The sequence below is a fragment of the Neophocaena asiaeorientalis genome, unplaced genomic scaffold (assembly GCF_003031525.2).
Source record: "Neophocaena asiaeorientalis asiaeorientalis breed wild unplaced genomic scaffold, Neophocaena_asiaeorientalis_V1.1 scaffold472, whole genome shotgun sequence".
In the NCBI taxonomy this organism is placed as follows: Eukaryota; Metazoa; Chordata; class Mammalia; order Artiodactyla; family Phocoenidae; genus Neophocaena; species Neophocaena asiaeorientalis.
The window spans coordinates 90,783-109,576 of record NW_020174426.1 but is presented as its reverse complement, the minus strand read 5'-3'; the positions used below and the strand labels follow the sequence as shown (position 1 = coordinate 109,576).

At 38.9% G+C, this 18,794-nt stretch overlaps 1 protein-coding gene across 2 annotated transcripts in view; it reads right to left on the bottom strand.

Annotated features, from left to right (window-relative positions):
* Positions 1–1,596: 1,596 nt before the first annotated feature.
* The window catches only part of PUS7 (pseudouridine synthase 7), a 105,093-nt gene continuing 87,895 nt past the window's right edge, over positions 1,597–18,794 (bottom strand). For both annotated transcript variants that reach the window (XM_024756725.1, XM_024756718.1), the window contains exons 8-16: positions 16,675–16,803; positions 15,907–16,032; positions 10,455–10,516; positions 9,432–9,592; positions 8,316–8,442; positions 6,814–6,915; positions 4,365–4,494; positions 3,344–3,435; positions 1,597–2,715 (exon numbers count right to left, since the gene is read on the bottom strand). In XM_024756725.1, the coding sequence (XP_024612493.1) occupies positions 2,579–2,715; positions 3,344–3,435; positions 4,365–4,494; positions 6,814–6,915; positions 8,316–8,442; positions 9,432–9,592; positions 10,455–10,516; positions 15,907–16,032; positions 16,675–16,803 (1,066 nt within the window). In that variant the 3' untranslated portion in view covers positions 1,597–2,578. The remainder of the gene's footprint in view (positions 2,716–3,343; positions 3,436–4,364; positions 4,495–6,813; positions 6,916–8,315; positions 8,443–9,431; positions 9,593–10,454; positions 10,517–15,906; positions 16,033–16,674; positions 16,804–18,794) is intronic.

Here is an 18,794-nt window from a genome sequence, read left to right as displayed (position 1 = left end):
TGGCCATCCACGGCTTTGAGGTTCTTCTGCTGTGTTCTCACTTCTTCACCCATGCTACCCACACAGTTCATTCTCCTAGACTGTTTTTATGTTTCAAAATACCACATGTACACGCATTAGCACAGATAAGTAGTATAACATTTATATATATTCTATTTTGTATTATACACCCATACCCACACCCTGATTTTTTAGTGCAAAATTGGCCACAAAATGCACTTTAGTGCAAATACATACCGGTTTGTGCTAATTTGTACAGCCTGGAACAACTGGTGGAGTTTTAAGTACTGATGTGCTGTTGCAGCTGCTACCAATTTTTCGGTTGATTCAGGAATCAACCAGGAAAAAAAAAATTTTTATTAGTATCATAGAAGTCTAGTTGTTATCTACAACATGTAACCATGAAGATTCGGGAATCAGCCAGGTATCTTTTTAATTAGTATAATGGCAGTCTAGTTATAATCTACTACATGAAACCATGAACAAAACAGCTGATGGTCAGCCGGTGGTTATTTAGCTTACTTTTCCATCAGTAGATAGCGCTGGTTTTATATTATAATAAAAAACACTCATCCTTTATTATTTGTCTGGCAAAAATTTAGGAAACAAAGATTTCTTTTTTCAAAGATACTTTTATGTTGAGGATGCGGCTGTCGGCAGGCTTCGTAAACCTGCCTTACAGTATTCCTGCCCCCCGCCCCACACCTCCACTTTGTTAACAACAAGATGCTATGGCAATGATTTATTCCCAGTGGACTAAGTCCCTAGCATTAGATATGTCCCCAAGTCTCAAAATGGCTCTAAGAATCTGCCTTGAATCATTATCCTCCACTGCTGTTTAAGAGGAGACATGCACAAACTGGTAGTCAGCTAATGCAGCCAGGAAAATTAACTCGTCACAAAGAGCCACAAGTACCAATACTGCAAAAATGAAGAAAACATAAGTTTAGCCTCACTTTTTTTTTTTGTAATATAAATTTATAAATGCAGAAGTACGGAATGCACTTGCAACATGAAGAGTTAGGTTCCCTCAATAAATACTTTCTCACTAATCAGTCTGGTGAAGAATAACTTGCTAGCACTGGAAAGTACAAATAGACAAATCATACATTTAATACATTTGGCCCTGGTGGGGCAAAAGATTCTTTAGAAATTAGCCAGCTGAAAGGGTAATTTACCAGGAGGGTTCTAATCTTTTCTTAACCTCTGCAATGTGACAGACATCATTAAAATACCAGGGCTAAAATACAATTTTCCACCTTGTTTCCACTGCCAGATACAGGATGAATGTCATCCACATTCCCGTGGTGGAGTAGGGTGGCTTTTCTCTATCCCTTTCTTTTCCATCCAGAAAGCACGCTGGAAGGCAAGTGAGTGGTGCTACTGTAAGAATAACCTTGATGCCAGTCTAATATGGTCAATCAGTCACACAATTGGACACACCATCATATTATCTCACGCCCAGTCACGACACACCTTTTCTGAGGATCTCTCATTCACTTAGTTTCTCGCCTTCAGCAGGGCCAACATTCTCATTTGCATTCAGTTTAAGTATTTATTCCATTTATTAACATAACCAGTAGAACTGAGTGTTTTAAAATATTTATTATATTTCGTTCTAGAAATGATGGTACAATTACGTCACACACCTTTGGGAAGGCATATTTATGCTTTCACACCAGAGCAAAGTTTTATGCATGGCCAGAACTGGAAATACCTAAGCTGTGAATAACAAAGGATAATGCTGTTGATAGGAGGAGCCCTTGTAAGTTTTCAAAAGCTTTCTTCTCTATCATTTATTTTTGGGCAGATATCAATCAGTCCAGTGGAAGGAGTTCTGAACATAAAAGGCACCTAGAATAAAAATTAGACCTTAACTAACAAAAAGAGGTGCACATGTTTACATCAAGAAACAAAAAGCCCTATTGATGCAACTCTCCTGCAAGCCAATGATAATAATAAATGCAAAAGCTATTGCAACTGAAAAGTCTATAAACACTTACCTGAACCTGGTTCATGAGCCGGATAATGACAATCACTTTGTGTTTTTAAACTTGTGGATGTTTTATCACCATTTAAACAAGCATGAGTACTGTTATTTATATTCACAGGTTCTAGGGGGAAGGCTCACTCTAATTATTTATCCATAGCCAAGATTTGTTTTGTTTTCTCTTAAATTCCATTGCTATGTACTCCATCCATGGATGCGTTAAAAATTACTGTTGCCAAAAAAAAAAAAAAATTACTGTTGTCCTTCGAAGAATGTAGCAAAACCTAAAACTGCTACTTTAAACCAAATTCCTTTAAATGATTATAAAGCCAGTAAAGCTGACGTTTTACTATGATTTAAGCACCTGAAATATATTCTAACCAACTGATATTCTCTGAGCTAGAATTAGGATCCTCAAAATTTGTATGTATGTACAAATATTGCAAATTAAGCTAATAAAAACTTGGAAAAATACAAATAGCTTTTTTAGTACAAAGATCCAAAATCCACATAGGGGTCTGTACTAAGAGGAAAATGAACAGGAAGCCAGCAAACGTGTCTGCATTTTCTAATCTGGAGACAAAGGCCTCAGCGGAGCCAGGTGGTATTCAGCTGGGTCTGGTTCTTGATGCTGGTATCCATTTTTAGCACTTCGCGAATGGCCATGGTCGCGTAGGTAGAAGGAGGGAGAGAAAAATCCATCTTCAGAGCTCTGTATTTGCCTTCTGCCAGGCAAGAAATAACAGTCAGAAAGTAAGGCAGCTGCAGACAGACTGGGGCGAGTCACATAATCTCTATACAGATAAAAGAACTGTGCTCCTTTCTTCAGCCTACTTCCCATGGGGCCTCAGAAAATGAGGCATGGGAGTAAGAGATCTGTGAGTGAAGAATCCACCTGAATCCCTATAGTAATTCTACCTGGAACCTTCATAGAAAGGGTAGGTGACAGAAGAGCATAGGAGAGAAACACACATAAAATGAAAAAAAAAAAAAAATTTACGCTACAGGGTGAAAACAGACAAAGGAATGGCAACAAGAATTTGACAATGAAAAGGCATTTTAGACTCTCTTGCTAGGTTTTCACCTAACTTTGTTAACTTTCTATGGGAGTGGGGAGGATATTCAATCACCTAATATCACAACCTTCTATAATGTTCATTCATTTTCAGTGGGAAATACTCTTTTAATCACTGACCTCCAACTGTAATCATAAAACTAAGATGACAAAACACAAAATAGAAATCATAGAGTGGGTTGGGAGATGGTGGTGATTGTAAGTTTTTTTTTTAAATATGTTTTTGTATGAGAAAACATTTCAAAGTTGACACAGAACTGATGGCTGAGTAAACTTACCAGAAGCAAACACTGGTGGTGGTTTCCCTTCTAGGTTGTCCACATCTGTGTTGAAGAGTGGAATTTTAGGATCATCATATGCAACGACTTCCCTTTGAAACATATGAAGAAAAGTGTGAATGTGAATTTCCATAACAGGCACTAAGTTACTCATCACCATTTGTTTAGCAAGGAAAACACACAGGCCTAGTGTAAATAATTCTAGGTGGGAGTATTCAATAACAGAATACGGCCATATTTTATACAGAAATACTATATAGCAAGGTGACAGATGATGCCAGCCTATGGTAAAAATAAAAAATGTTTCCCTAGGATGGAAATTCCTTTTGTATGTAGTTGGTAAGTAGTAAACTTCACTTGGCAGAGATGCAATTGAATTAATCACAGCATGTGTACTTTCTCCAGGGCAGTTTTCACCACTAACACCACCATGTTGCTGTGAGAAACTGCTCTCTGGCAAGATGGAGGCCAACTCTGTCAGCCTCTTCCCACAATCCAGAGAAGAGGAGGGAAAAGGAAAAGGGAGAAGAGATGGAGAGAAGGAAGAGGACTTCCTGACAGTGGGCAACTAGTCCAGGGTTTAATTTTTTAAATTATCAAATAAAGCTTTACATAATACTAGGTATTAAAGTATTTTAAAATGGGTAATACAAGTATCTTTTTCTCTCTAGAAACGTGATAATGAAACAACCATATCAGTGTGGAACTCACAGCTAATTCTGAGTAAGGTAACTTGAAAATCTCAGTTTTTTAGGAATAGGGAAAAAGTTCATTCTCTGCACATCTCTTCAATAATTTAGCAATGTCAGTAAGATGTAAACTTAGCCACTTTCACTATATATTTGAATTCATTTATCTCCTGATAATTTGAAAATTACCAGGTAGTAGCAGTAATGAGAATAGTATTCAATAACAGCAATAACACTTTTATGCCAGGCTGTAAGCAATGAAAAATATTTATATAATGAAAAAGGTTAAAATCTAGTAGTTCAGTTCTATTTCATTCCAGACTATTACTCACCAGCTGACATTCTGCGGACGAATAATGATCTTTCGGTAGGCCCCTGATAAGGAATAATCTCTAATTTTGTGTCTCATGTTGTCAATATCAAGATTGTCCGCTGTGAGCATTTCCCTGTAGGCTTCACTAACTAATACAAAACAAAATCAGTTGGAATGCAGCATGTCAGCAAGCTACCTTGAACTATAGAGAGTAACATAAATTCTGTCACCTTAACAAAATTAATCATCTCAATTTACAATCCAATCTGTTCTATGGAATTAAAACGTACTGACTTACTAACTAGTACCAGGTGTCTCCAGTTTAGGTTTGGCCGACTCGTACTTTATTTTTGCAACCAGGCACAGTATCTGGGGTTAAGGGTCCCAAGATGGCTACAAAAGGCCATTTCATCAGAAGTTACTCAACTACAATGTATATGTACTCAGAGTTGGAAGAGACCATATACAGAGCCTCTAACTCCTTCCGGAAGAAGGTAGTTATAAATAAATGTATAAAAATAAGAGACCTGGGAACACCATCTGGCTCACCCTCGCACCTGATGTAGAAACTTTTTTACAACACCAGAGAGAGACAGTCATCCAGCCTTTGCTTTCACGTCGCCATTTATGGGGAGCTACCACTTTGTGAGGCACGCAATTATTGGAAAATTTTTTCTGTGCCATGCTGAAATATGTCATCGTGTGACTCCTGTCAACTGCTTTGGAACACAGATTAATTGCTTTCTTCCACATGTGTTTGTAAGTACTGGGCCTTTAAGCCATGATCTCCTCTAGACCAACAAGTTCCTCCAACTGTCCCTCCTTTGATATTTCTGTACTCCCCACCGACCCCTCATCTGCCTTGGGTAACAGGCTTACGTTAATAGTAACACCAGATACTTTTCATGTAGACTACCACCAAACTGGCCTTTTCCATCTGTACACTTGATCTTTGAACGTAAACATGAGAATTTACATTTAACCCTATTAAATGCCCTCTGCAGTTCTTTTTAAATACTTATTTTCCATATAATTAATATTAACTATTTTGGGTTATACTACTTGCAAATATGATAAGCAGATTTCTTTACTCACGTCATTCGTAAAAAACGTTGGTTAGACCAGGGTCAAGGAAAGACTCCCTCACGACCCACTTGTGAGGACAGCAGGGATCCCTAACTGAGCACTGCTGACACCAAGTGTGCCTACGTCATGAATCCACATGCCTGAACCACCACCCAGCCAGCCTGTGAGCCCCTGTCTTGGCCACGAGGTCTCCACAATCGGCTCTGTCAAAGGCTAAGCTGAATGTATGTTTTAACTGATACTAACTAGCCCAAAGTTTCTGACCTTGAGAGGTACCAGAGAGTAGAAAAGAATGCTTTCTTTTTCTCTCCTGGAAAGAGGGCAAGTGTGGCTCCAAGCATCTCAGTGCCTTCCTTCTCTACCTCCTGGTACTGGTCTCCGGTTCCTCGCTGCATCATCTGTGCCATCCACGCAGCACAGGCAGGCCACCCCACCCTTGTCTACCGCCCTTATTCATTCTCCCTCCTCTTGTCTAATCCTTTTCCCTCCATGAGGCCAACCTCACACAGCAGTCTGATTAGTCAACATGTAAATGGCAGGCTACCACTCCACTCTTTTATAAGTATTTGCCTTATCAAAGAAGGGTGTTAATCCTCATCATTTTGTAATTTCAAGAAATATAACGTTGATAAGTAAACTAATTCTGGGATCTTGAGAGAAAAGATGTTTTAACAGGAAAACACCTCCGACAGACTAGCCCTGGTGAGGAGTAAACTTCCAGAGTCAGTTCCACCAGGGTAGTCCCATGCTCAGGGCTGCTTTCTTTTTTACAATTTCTGAATCCTTCAAGAGTAAAAGTTCCAATTCCCCTGTCAAAATGGCATCCATGAAGGTACAGAAGTAATTCTTATCAGCCTCTGGGGAATGGGAAATAAGGGTAGGGAATGCTAAGTTTCCAGTTTATAAACTTCTGAGCTCACTGACTCTTGAAACACATGAACAGATATTATTTAACGCGGTTTAAAAAAAAAAAGGTTAAAAAAAGCAATGTTAAAGTATAATTATCCATTCTCTTTCTCAATGACTCTTTCCAAACCCTTCCATCCTTAGTAAGAATTAGTGAATTTCAGAAATTTTAAATAACAGTGCCAATAATAACAGCCACAACAATAAGGATACCAACACTATCACCATCACCACCACCTCCACCACCTGGTTTCTTAATTTAAATCATCCATCTGAATGCATCTATTTCAGGGGGACTTTTATAAGCAAACACGGCTTATGTATGTTTGAAATCTAAACATTTTTTTTCAAGTCGGATGGAAATTAAGGTTCTAAAATCATATTTAAAATACTGATTTTTTTTCCCTCTCTCGACTCTTGGCTGCCAGTGGCTTAATTATGTCCGACTTTAACTATCTTCCCCGGAGGGAACTTACTTTTATGCTGGGGGTAGATAACATCAAAACCAGGCAAGGGCATTACCACATCATGGATGGAGTAATTATTAACATCGTCTTCCTCAATACAGACAACTGCAGCTGAAAATATACCAATGGATAAATTAAGAAGAATTAAGAAAACAGGCAGTATTTCCACAAGTCCAACCTTCTAAAATTACACATCTAAGCAATCAGAAATGCAAGCGTGCCCAGGTTCAGTGCCCCATGGAGCTCAGAGAAATTAATTTGCCTTTCTGTCTTTTCTATTCTACCCGAAAAATAAATATCGTGGATTCAGAAAAAGTAGAAAACTAAAAATAATCTGTTTCTCAGCTGCACCCTCACGTTTTAGGACTCCTGGCTTTTAGCTTCTTTTTCCTCATCAGACAACACTACAAAATACTATTTGGAAAGTTATCACAGATGAATGCATTTTGCTAAAAGCATAAACAATGGGAAAAAAAACCCCGTCTGTATTTAGAGGATGAAATGTGGTGGCACAGGGGACATTAAAATACACCAGATGTGATCAATATTGAGTGAGGAAAAATTAAATCAGGAAAAGATTAATTAAAATTTCCATACAAATGAAAAGCTTTAGTTCATTTACTGGGCACACCTGCAGATGAGCAGACTGTCTCCAGGAAGTAGCCAGGAAGAAATGGGCTTTGGAAACAGACTTGATTTGATTCCCAGACTTCTCTCTTTTTAATTTTTTTTTAAAATTAATGTTTATTTATTTATTTATTTTTGGCCACACTGAGTGGCATGTGGAATCTTAGTTCCCTGACCAGGGATCGAATCCACGTCCCCAGCAGTGGAAGCGCGGAGTCTTAACCACTGGCCCACCAGGGAAGTCCTAGCCTTCTCTTTTTTTTTTAACCAGCTGTGGAAACTTGGGGTTAGTGACTGAACCTCGTGTGAGGAACAGACAGAATGCTTCACAGTAATACTGAGCTTTAAACTAGAAGATGCAGGTAAAGGGCTTACTTAGCAGAAGGCCCAGCACACAGTAAGGGCTCAACAGCAGATGGGACTGTTTGCATGTCTTATGAACATTTCAGGCACAGAGTGTGCACTAAATGTCTACGATATCACAGCCCCATGTAAAGTGCACTCCAGTCTTGTGTTGACTTAAAGAAACTCTTTAAGACTGGCCAACGACAGCAGGGAGGCTGAAGTACACCCAGAAGTGTAGAGAAGTATTAGCTAGACCCAGATTAGGGTTTGCAAAGGGATCTTAGGCAACACTTAGTCCAAATCTTATCCTAGTTGAGAAAATGGAAGCCCGGAGAGAGTCAGGTGCATATTTTCAAATCAGATGCCTATTTTTCATTACATATGACAGATCCATACCAGTCAGTCTGAGCTTACAATGTCTTTCCCTTTCAAGCTTACCAGACAGCTATCTTAACCAGCAGCCAGGCTGGATGTTAAACACTAGTGTCAAATAACTGAACCCAAGTTTGTGTGAGCAAGGATGGTGTCTGCCCTCTTACCTCCTTTGAGAACAAGGTCCCCCGGGACAGGGTTCAGTCCATACTCTTCAATCCTCTTGCTCACCATGTTGTTCCACACATAGCTCTGATAGCTATGAATATACATTAAGCGATTATTTCTTGGTATCTGATGGGAGAAAAATAAAAAACAGGCAAGAGAAAAAAAAATACATTCCAAATATTAAAAGTACTGTACTTTCCAAGACATCCCACTTGTTTAGTGGTGCCCCTAGTACAAGAAACTCGTAACTTCAATCTCCCATTTTTCCAACAGCTTATAGAAACAGTAACTGACACACAGCCACCAATTTTAGAGACGGAAGCCCTCAGACTAGGGGGTGTTCATGATCCGCAGCAGCTGCAGCAGCTCCCGTTTTGCACCCACGGTTCAGACGTTCATGTGAAGAAAGCAAGTGCTTTGGAATTTATACCCTCAATCAAAGATACAGACTTCAAACTCAAGGAATTTACACCTCAATCATAGAGCTAACAGTGCTTTCTAATTCTATGGAAGGAGAAAGCCTGTATGACTGAACTGACAACTAATTTCCTCCAGCAGGAATCCTGATTTTTTTGTACATCTGGGGGAGAGTAACCAAGACTTACAGTTAGGAGTTAAACTTTAGTCTATCTGTACTATAGAATGCAAACACCAGTATAGGCTACACTTACCATGATGCTACCCAGTCTTGAATCACCACAGAGAAACCACACTAAAATGTAGTCATTTAGATCACTTACTGTGCAACCCTCTCACTGAAGCAGGTTACAGCTCTGATGCTACAGAGACTAAGAAATGAACTCTATGATGGGTTCTGAATTTCTCAAATACCAAGATACTTAAATTAAACTTCCTTGTAGGTATTTTCCACACAGATGCTTTCCTCGTGCCTTGCATGTTAACAACCACTGCCCCACTGCCTGCACCCACCACCCTCCCCTATCACCACCCAGGGTCTCAGCAAGGATCCCGCAGGCAACACCCCTCTCAGAGATTGCCAAAGGATCCCTTATTTACCTTCTGTTCTTCCAAAATTTAGTAAAATATTTAAAGATAAAAAGTTCAAAGCATTGAGCCACCTCAAGTCAGTGCCTGACTTCACAAATTGCACTCACTATGCCAAATGCAGAGACTATATTCTTCAGTCCGTATTTTGAAAGTCCTCGGAGAAGCTGCCCTTCCACACACCTTTTGACAGGTAGTTTTCGGAGGGCAGCGGCTGGGTCTTTGGTCTTCGCCCATTCCTCCCTGCATTTAACCAAGTACCCCTTTTCAGCTGGTGGGGGGAAAAAAAGCTGTGATTAAACAATTTATCCAAAAGACAGTTCTATAACTTAAAACACTTCACAGAGAACACAAAATTAGAAAGTGCTATTTGTAAGAGAGATACTCTGAAGCGCTTTTGGTCACCTGAGAATAATCATCAGAAAAGTGAAAAGATGGGAAGGGCAGAAAGTTTACAGAACTAGATGGCTTTCAACATGCTACCACCCCAGGACTTAAAGCCAATGACTGTTCATTATCAAGCTGACTCAACAACAGACAAAACCTTGGTAGTCCTTTCTTCCTTCCCTCTCTTTTTCTATTGTATTGTCAAAGTTAATGGATTACTTTCCATAAAATTAGACCTTATCTCTTTTAACTTGCAAATGAATAATTATCCAAAGTGGGCATAATTATTTTGCTGATTTGTAAAGTGGTACTTAAATCCTTTTCCATACAGTATGACATTAGTTTTTAATGAACTCTCCAAACTTAAAAATCCTCAGTGTGTTTTTGCCAAGTTTTTATATTGTATTACATTTTGCTTTAACAAATTAACCACAGTGAAATCTGTTTGGATTCCTATATGTTCAGAGATTTAATACTGCATGGAGAAAAGGAAATGAATGTATTCATTTATGAATTAATAAATTAGATGAGCTAAAGACCTGAAAATAAGATATAAATTATAAATCTCAAATATATACATAAAACTTGTGTAAAAAAAGACATAAACTATACTTTTTACCTTAAAAACAGTTTTAAAAATTCTGAAATAATGACCCCAATTTGTACCTATACTTCAATTCAAAGCAATTCCATGAATACCTAGTCATATATTCTTTTTTTTTTCTTAAGATTATTTTTATTCTCACCTCCAGAACGGGGTTTCAATATTAAATCCATGACTTCAGCCCAGGAATTTTGTAGTATAGCTCTAAAATTAAACAGCATTTATTTTACTTAATTTTGCATTAAGATGAATTTTATTTGCCCAAGCCTGTGGAGTAACAAACCATATTAACTTTATATATTTTATTAAACTTAAAATAAGCAGAAAAACTAATATAATAACATAGGTTTCAAATGTAAATGTCAAAAGAACTTAAGAGAAGAAAATTAAAAATATAATGTTTACTCATAACATTTAATATCATTTCACAGTTTTAGAAAGCTGTTATAGTATAAATACTACCTAGTCATGCTTTAAGCTGATATACATGGTATTATCTGTATAAATCAAAGTTGTCTTTATATACTAAAACTTATTTGAAACTTCTCAAAAAAAGTCTCCCATGTTAAATACTTTCTTGCCTAGATAAAGAGAATAAATACAATTTATCCTTCTCTATTATTCTTGCCAAAATGGAAGTATCTTTACATTTGCTGATTATAAGTTATACATGCTTCTTTAAAATTAAACAGTACATAAGAAAGGTTACCTGCTATCTAACCTTTAAAAAATAAACACTGTTAACACTTCAGAGAGTAGTTTTCAAGACTTACTTGATCTTTAAGTGTATGCAGTTTCTTCTTTAACTTTTATTATACTCTCTTTTATCACACAGAGGTTGTATTTCATGTATCATATCTGAACACTTTTTATAGTTAAGATTTCTGCTCTTGGAGTCATACTGAGAAAGGCCCTCCCTACCATAAGAAAATAAAAATCCCTTCTATTAATTTTTCTGTTTTTCTACTTCACTAGCGTTTTTATTTTTCACGTTTAAGTTAATCTATATATTTCTATGTATTAAATTATATAAAATGATGTTTTATCTACTGATGAGATCATATGGATATTTAACCTACTAATGCAATGAATTAGATTAATAGATATCCCACTGCTGGCCATCCTTAAAGTCCTGGAACAAGCCATGCTCTATCAGTCTTTAAATATACTCCTGAGCGACACATTATTCAGCTGCCTAGGCCTTCAGTAACATTTCCAAAAAGAGTACAGTATTAATTCAAGACTAGGAACTAGTGTGCCAGATTTCATGGAAAAAGACTTCTGTGCTCAAAAACCTTTGTTATCTGGCTGGCCACTTGATTTTGTAAATAGTTTTATTGGAAAACATCCGTGATCCTTAATTTATGTACTATTTCTGGCTACTTTCACACTGTAACAGCAGTGCTGAGTAGCTACTACACACACTCCATGGCCCACAAAGCCTAAATATTTACCTTTACAGAGAAAGTCTGCCAACATCTGGTGTAATATATTAAAATTTCTCAACTACAGGACTTTTTAACACTTTTAAGATACTACCACACACATGAAGGTTCAGTATATATCGCCATATTAATATATATACTAATTTGGTTTATATTTGGTTTATAACAAATATATATTTGGTTTATAACAAGCCATCCTATCTGGCTCACCACACATTAAAATGTTTTCTATTTTTCTGACATTATCTTTCCTTCTTCCACCTTCTTTTTTTATTTTTTTAATTTTCTAAAAAATAAATTTATTTTATTTATTATTTTTGGCTACATTGGGTCTTCATCGCTACGTGCGGGTTTTCTCTAGTTGCGGCGAGCGGGGGCTACTCTTTGTTGCGGTGCACGGGCTCCTCATTGCGGTGGCCTCTCTTGCTGCGGAGCACAGAGCTCTAGGCAGGCAGGTTTCAGTAGCTGTGGCACGCAGGCTCTAGAGCGCAGACTCAGTAGTTGTGGCACACGGGCTTAGTTGCTCCGTGGTGCGTGGGATCTTCCCGGACCAGGGCTCGAACGCATGTCCCCTGCATTGGCAGGAGGATTCTTAACCACTGCGCCACCAGGGAAACCCTAAGTTTTTTAATATGGTGTAAAAGTAAAGTTCCAACTTCATTTTCTTTTTCTTGCAGGTGGACAGCCAGTATCCCCAACACTTACTCATTGAAAATTTGTCCTTTCGCCAATTGAATGATCTTGTCATCCTTGTCAAAAATCATCTAACCATATATATTAGGATTTGTTCCACTTTTTTTTAAACAGTTTTACTGAGGTATAACTCACATACCACATAATTTATCCTTTAAGTGCACAACTCAATGACTTTTAGTATACTACAGAATTTTGCAACATTACACAATCAATTTTAGAACATTTTCATCACCCCGAAAAGAAATCCTAACCCTAACCCATCAGCAGCCACTTATTCTCCATGACCTCTGCCCCATCAACTTTCTGATTCTATGGATTTGCCTAGTCTGGACATTTCATACATAATGAATCATACACTATGTTGCCATTTGTGACTAGCTTCTTTCACTGAGCATGTTTTAAAGGTTCATTCAAGTCATAGCATGTATCAGTCCTTCATTCCCTTTTACTGCTGAATAATGTTCCATTGTATTAATATGCCACATTTTGTTTATCCATCTATCAGCTGATAGACACCTGGGTTGTTTCCATAATTTTGGCTGCTATAAATATCAGTGTAAATTTTCATGTTGGACATATGTATTCGATTCTCTTGAGTATATTCCTAGGAACGCAACAGCTAGGTCATATGGTAACCCTATTATTTAACCATGTAGGGAAAACCCAGACTATTTCCCAAAACGGCTGTACCATTTTAGATTCCCACCAGCAGGTCATGAGAGGTCCAAGTTCTCCACATCCTCAACAATACTTTTTTTTTCTTTTTTGGCTGAATTGGGTCTTCGTTGCTACACGTGGGCTTTCTCTAGTTGCGGCGAGCCAGGTCTACTCTTCATTGCAGTGGCTTCTCTTGTCGCAGAGCATGGGCTCTAGGTGCGCAGGCTTCAGTAGTTGCGGTGCACGGGCTCAGTAGTCGAGGCACGTGGGCTCTAGGGGGCAAGGGCTTCAGTAGTTGTGGCTCACGGGCTCTAGAGCACAGGCTCAGTAGTCCTGCCGCATGGGCTTAGTTGCTCCACAGCATGTGGGATCTTCCCGGACCAGGGATTGAACCCATGGCCCCTGCTTTGGCAGGTGGATTCTTTTTTATTTATTTATTTAATTATTTTTATTTTTGGCCACGTTGGGTGTTGGTTGCTGTGCGCGGGCTCTCTCTAGTTGCTCCTCACTGCGGTGTGCGGGGCTCTCATTGCAGTGGCCTCTCATGTTGCAGAGCACAGGTTCTAGGCATGAGGGCTTCAGCAGTTGCAGTACGCAGGCTCAGCCGTTGTAGCGCAGGGGCTGAGTTGCTCCGTGCCATGTGGGATCCTCCCAGACCAGAGCTCGAACCCAAGTCCCCTGCATTGGCAGGTGGACTCCTAACCACTGCGCCACCAAGGAAGCCTGGCAGGTGGATTCTTAACCACTACACCACCAAGTCCACTTAACCACTACACCACCAAGTCCCCCACCCATACTTATTTATTGTCTGCCTTTCTGATTTTAGCCATTGTACTGGGTGTAAAGTAGTATCTCATTGTGGTTTTGAACTGCTTTTTCCCAGTGATTAGTGATTCCTTAGTGATGTCAAGCATCTTTTTATGTGCTTATTGGCCATTAGTCTATGTTCTATGGAGAAATGTCTACTCAGATTTTTTGACCATTTTTAGGTTATCTCTCTTTTTGTTTTTGAGTCATAACAGTTCTTTAAATATTTTGCATTCAAGTCATTCTTCCACCTTTAAACTATAAACTGAGGGTTTTTTTCTTTAGGTGGTCCTGTGGTGGTAACAGTGGGCTACTCTGAAACTAGGAAACATTCTTGTGTTTTACAAATTGTTGGTTAGGAATTCTGAATGGATTATATACTGACTTTATACTTGGGCATGTTAATGCAACTTTGGCCCTGAATAAATCTGATGTCACTTTCATTAGCTATTCTACATTATCTTTGGAGTGCAAAATTTACAGGGTCCCATGGCTGCTGTTCTGCCGAATTGGCTACAAATTCAACGGGTGATACAGCCTTCTCTTAAATATTCTGTCTCACAGTACAATTAGCATCTTCATTATCAATGTCCTCTGAACATTAGCAAGATTGAAAATACTATCTTTTATTATCTAATAATAGTGATTATTATTTATTACAGTGTTCTTCCTGGCAACATTTTTTTTCTCTGGTTAGTATATTCTAATTTTAATATATTACTTTCCATTTATTGAGCACTTCCCAGCTGCTAGGCATAGAAACAGGTATTGCATAGACTTCATCTTACTTCATTTTCACCACCCCTGTGAGGTTGGTGTTATCCTTTCCATTTCACAGATGACTAATGTGAGGCTCAGAACTGAAATCTGACTTCAATGCCTGAGGGGTTTTGTTTTGTTTTGCCTTTTTTTTTTTTTTGGCTGAACCGCAGGCTTGCGGGATCTTAGTTCCCCCACCAGGGACTGAACCCAGGTCCTAGGCAGCGAAAGCTCACAGTCCTAACCACTGGACGGCCAGGGAATCCTTCTGCCTGAGCTTTTAACCCTAACACTGCCTCAGAGAGGTAGAGGAAATACTACATGATATTTTTCATTTTGTGCTCTTAAAGATGCATGAACAAATGCAACTTCATGGAGTCAGCTGCTGAACCATGGACTTATTCAAGAAGAGCCCCTCTATTCTCAGTGCTGCACCTGACCAACTAGTGAGCCTGGGCAGGCTCCCTAAGCCGAGATTTCATCTTTGCTAAAATAAAGGATTTGAAGCACCAGGAAGAACATGAACTAAACCTCTCAGATCACTTCCAACTCAGACTTCCACAGTTCTAACTGCCACGTGAATAATTATTTAGGTAACACAGTCTCTGCTGGACAGCAGGATAGCATAAGTAAGTTTATAAACCCAAGTATTTATTGATGGGATTCCCACTCTAGCTCGCCGTACAGAGATTTCCTGTTATCTCAAAGCTAATCAGAGAGTTCTTAAAATAAATTTTACTTGCTAATTGCACCCTATACCATTTTCTTTAAAGGATGGGGGAAGGGCAGGTACAAGTTTAAGAAACTAGGAAGCACTTGTTAACAGAGATCATAAACTACACCGTCTCCTTCAGGCTACTTTGGGTCTGAGTTACCCAACTGCTACTGTTGGGTCACTTACTGAGCCAAGATTTACCTGTAAAAAAGAAAATAAAATAGAATCCCTGGATGGGCTATCAGGGGAGAGAGAAAAACTTTACTTTTCAAGTTATATCTTTTTGAATTCTGATTTATTTTTTCACCTTGTGCATGTATTATCATAAAACAGAAGGAGGCTGTGGATCAGTTGGTCATCCAAAAGGATGAGACACACTGCTTCGTTTGGCCCAGATTTCCATTTTTTCTAGGAAATCTAGAAATAATTAAAAACACCACCAACAAAAAACATCCTGCTTCTTTTTTTTAAGGAGAGAGCTCTTTTAGACGAAAGTTAAGAAATTAAATACAAACCTTCCAACTTGATATGTGGGGACGGCTGTGGTTCCAAACCTTTGCATTCCATAGTAGTTAATAAATCCAATCTCCTTGAGAGAGTTCATGGCTTGTTCCACTTGGTCATCAGTTCCAGTAATATTTCTGTAGGGGCCCAAATTACCCAGAGAAAAAAATTTACAGGCCAACACATTCAGGGATGCATATCACAAGTGACATGGCTTGGCTTCTGTGCCTTTCCCTTGCCCCCTGCAGCTTTCTACCTCCTGAGGACACTGTCTTTTTAAAAAATTGTGACATATACACAACACTAAATTTACCTTTTTAGCCATTTCTAAGTATGCAATACAGTAGCATTAAGTACATTCATAATGTCGTGCAACCTTTACCACTATCTTCATCTTCGCAAATCTAAACTCTGCACCTATTAAACAGCAGCTCTCCACCTCCCCGTCCGCACCTTATACCCCAGGTAACTTTTATTCTACGTCCTACGTCTATGAATTTGCCTATTCTAGGTACTGAATATGAGTGGAATCATAGGCCGTCTTTTGTATTTCAAGGAGACGGCTTCTTTCCAAAGGTGCTGCTGAGTTTTTAGAGGGGTGGGCGTGTTGGTACAAACACTGCAGCTGTGTTTGCTCTCCCAGCCTCATTGGGCCCCACCCCGCCTTCCTGGCTGCCACGGGCATCTGCACCAGCTCACTGGGATTAACTGTTCTGAACAGACTCAAGGTGACACAGCAAGACCCTCTCTGGTCTGCATTCATACCCGCAGCTCTTTACCTGAGGACAACAGTGAAGTGATTCCCTTGAAGCTCTCCCAATTTCAGAGGGTTTTTCTGATAGCTGAAATTCCCTAGCTTAAAGTTCATCAAGCACTTATTCAAGTGGGCAAGTCTTTGTGCAGTTATTCTAAAAAATACGAAATAAAAAAAGAAGCAGAAAGAGGGTCATGAGCTATCGCCTGGCTGAAATGGTCTAGGACACTTTACTACAGAAAACGGCAGCTTGAAATGAGACTACACACTATGACGATGCAAAACAAAGGCACTGCAGCTGGTGGGGTGAGTCTACCTTTCATTTGCCTCTGGAATGTTCCTCCAGCATGAGGACACCTGTTCCTATTGGAATGATGTAACCTGGGCAATGTTTATATTCTTAGAGCCTCATGTTACTTACATACTGATAATGGAACAGTATCATCTGTGAAATTTTCTAGTTTTTGTGAGGGAAGAGGGGTGAGAAAGGGAGCAGAGAGCAATCCCTACAGGTAAAAAGATAGTTATTAAGCATTAAAAAAGTCAATTTTCATTTTCGTCCCTCAGAAAAGTATTGTAAACTCACTACAGAAAACTTGGAAAAATATAGAAAAGTACAGAACAAGAAAAAAAAATTCAGTTTCATCACCTGAAAAAAAAATCTGTTAATATCTAACTTTGAATTTCCTCCCATTCTTTCTTTCTTAAATTCATGTCAGATATATTTATATAATATTTATCTTTATCTGACTATATATATGTAGTCAGAATCCTACCATAATCTGTACCCTCCTGCTATCATTTAAATGGCATAAAATTTTCATGAAAACTTCTTAAATAGTAATACACATAGAAAAAGAAATACAGTACTGAAAGGCCTCTGTTCTATCTCTATCCCTCAATACCCCTCCCCACTGGCAGCCAACATTAAAAGTTTCTTGTCTATTCTTCTAGTAACACTTTCTGAACACACAGGTATGCCTATTGTGTGAACTGGATGTAGAGTGCTCATCAGTGGCCTTGAATTCACTCTTCTCTCTTTTTGGAATTTCTTTGTAAGCTTTTAACACATATGTTATATATACAGAAAAGTGCACAGATCGTAAGTGTTCTGCTTGACAGATTTTCACAAAGTGAACACAACCATGTAACTAGCATCCAGATCTTCCCTTTCAAAAAACAATTTTTGTTACATTATAAATTGTTCAGCATCTTGCTTATATTCACTGAAAGAACGCATATTACAGACTGGGCTTATGCATACAGTCCTTCTAGAGCTGCCTCACTCTGTGTACAGCTTCAAAGAATGGCTGCTGCACTGCCTGGATCCTTTCTCTGACCTTTATCTGACCAGTCCCCTGTGATGGGCATTTAAATTGCTACCTATCTTTTGCTATTACAATCCATTCTATAACACATACCCTCGTATAGACTTCTTGGTGCATCTACATAAGTGAATGATTCAGATAAGCCCCTAGAATTAGAAGGCAGGGATCTTAAATTTTAACCCCTATTGCCCTCCAAAACAGTTACACCAATTCACACTCACACCATTAATATGTAAGTGCCTACTTCCTCAGGCCTGTGTCTCCTCACACAGCATGTTATAAACCTTTTTGAGCTCTGTCAGGCTGATAAGTTAAAAATGCTATCTTGGGGCTTCCCTAGTGGCGCAGTTGTTAAGAATCCACCTGTCAATGCAGGGGACACAGGTTCAAGCCCTGGTCTGGGAAGATCCCACATGCCGCGGAGCAACTAAGCCTGTGAGCCACAACTACTGAGCCTGCGCTCTAGAGCCCGAGAGCCACAACTACTGAAGCCCACGTGCCACAACTACTAAAGCCCACGCACCACGATGAAGAGTAGCCCCCCGCTTACCGCAACCAGAGAAAGCCCGCACAGCAACGAAGACCCAACGCAGCCAAAAATAAATAAATTTATTTATTTTTTAAAAATGCTATTTTGATTTTTATCTGAATGCTTCTTACTATGAGAGAAACTAAACATTTCTTCATTATCTTGACTGTGAAGTACCTGTTCGTCCTACTACTTATTTTTCTATTGGATTGTTAATATTCTTCTGTTTTCATATATTAAGGAAATCTACCCTTTACCACATAGCTTGCAAATATTATCTCCCATTTT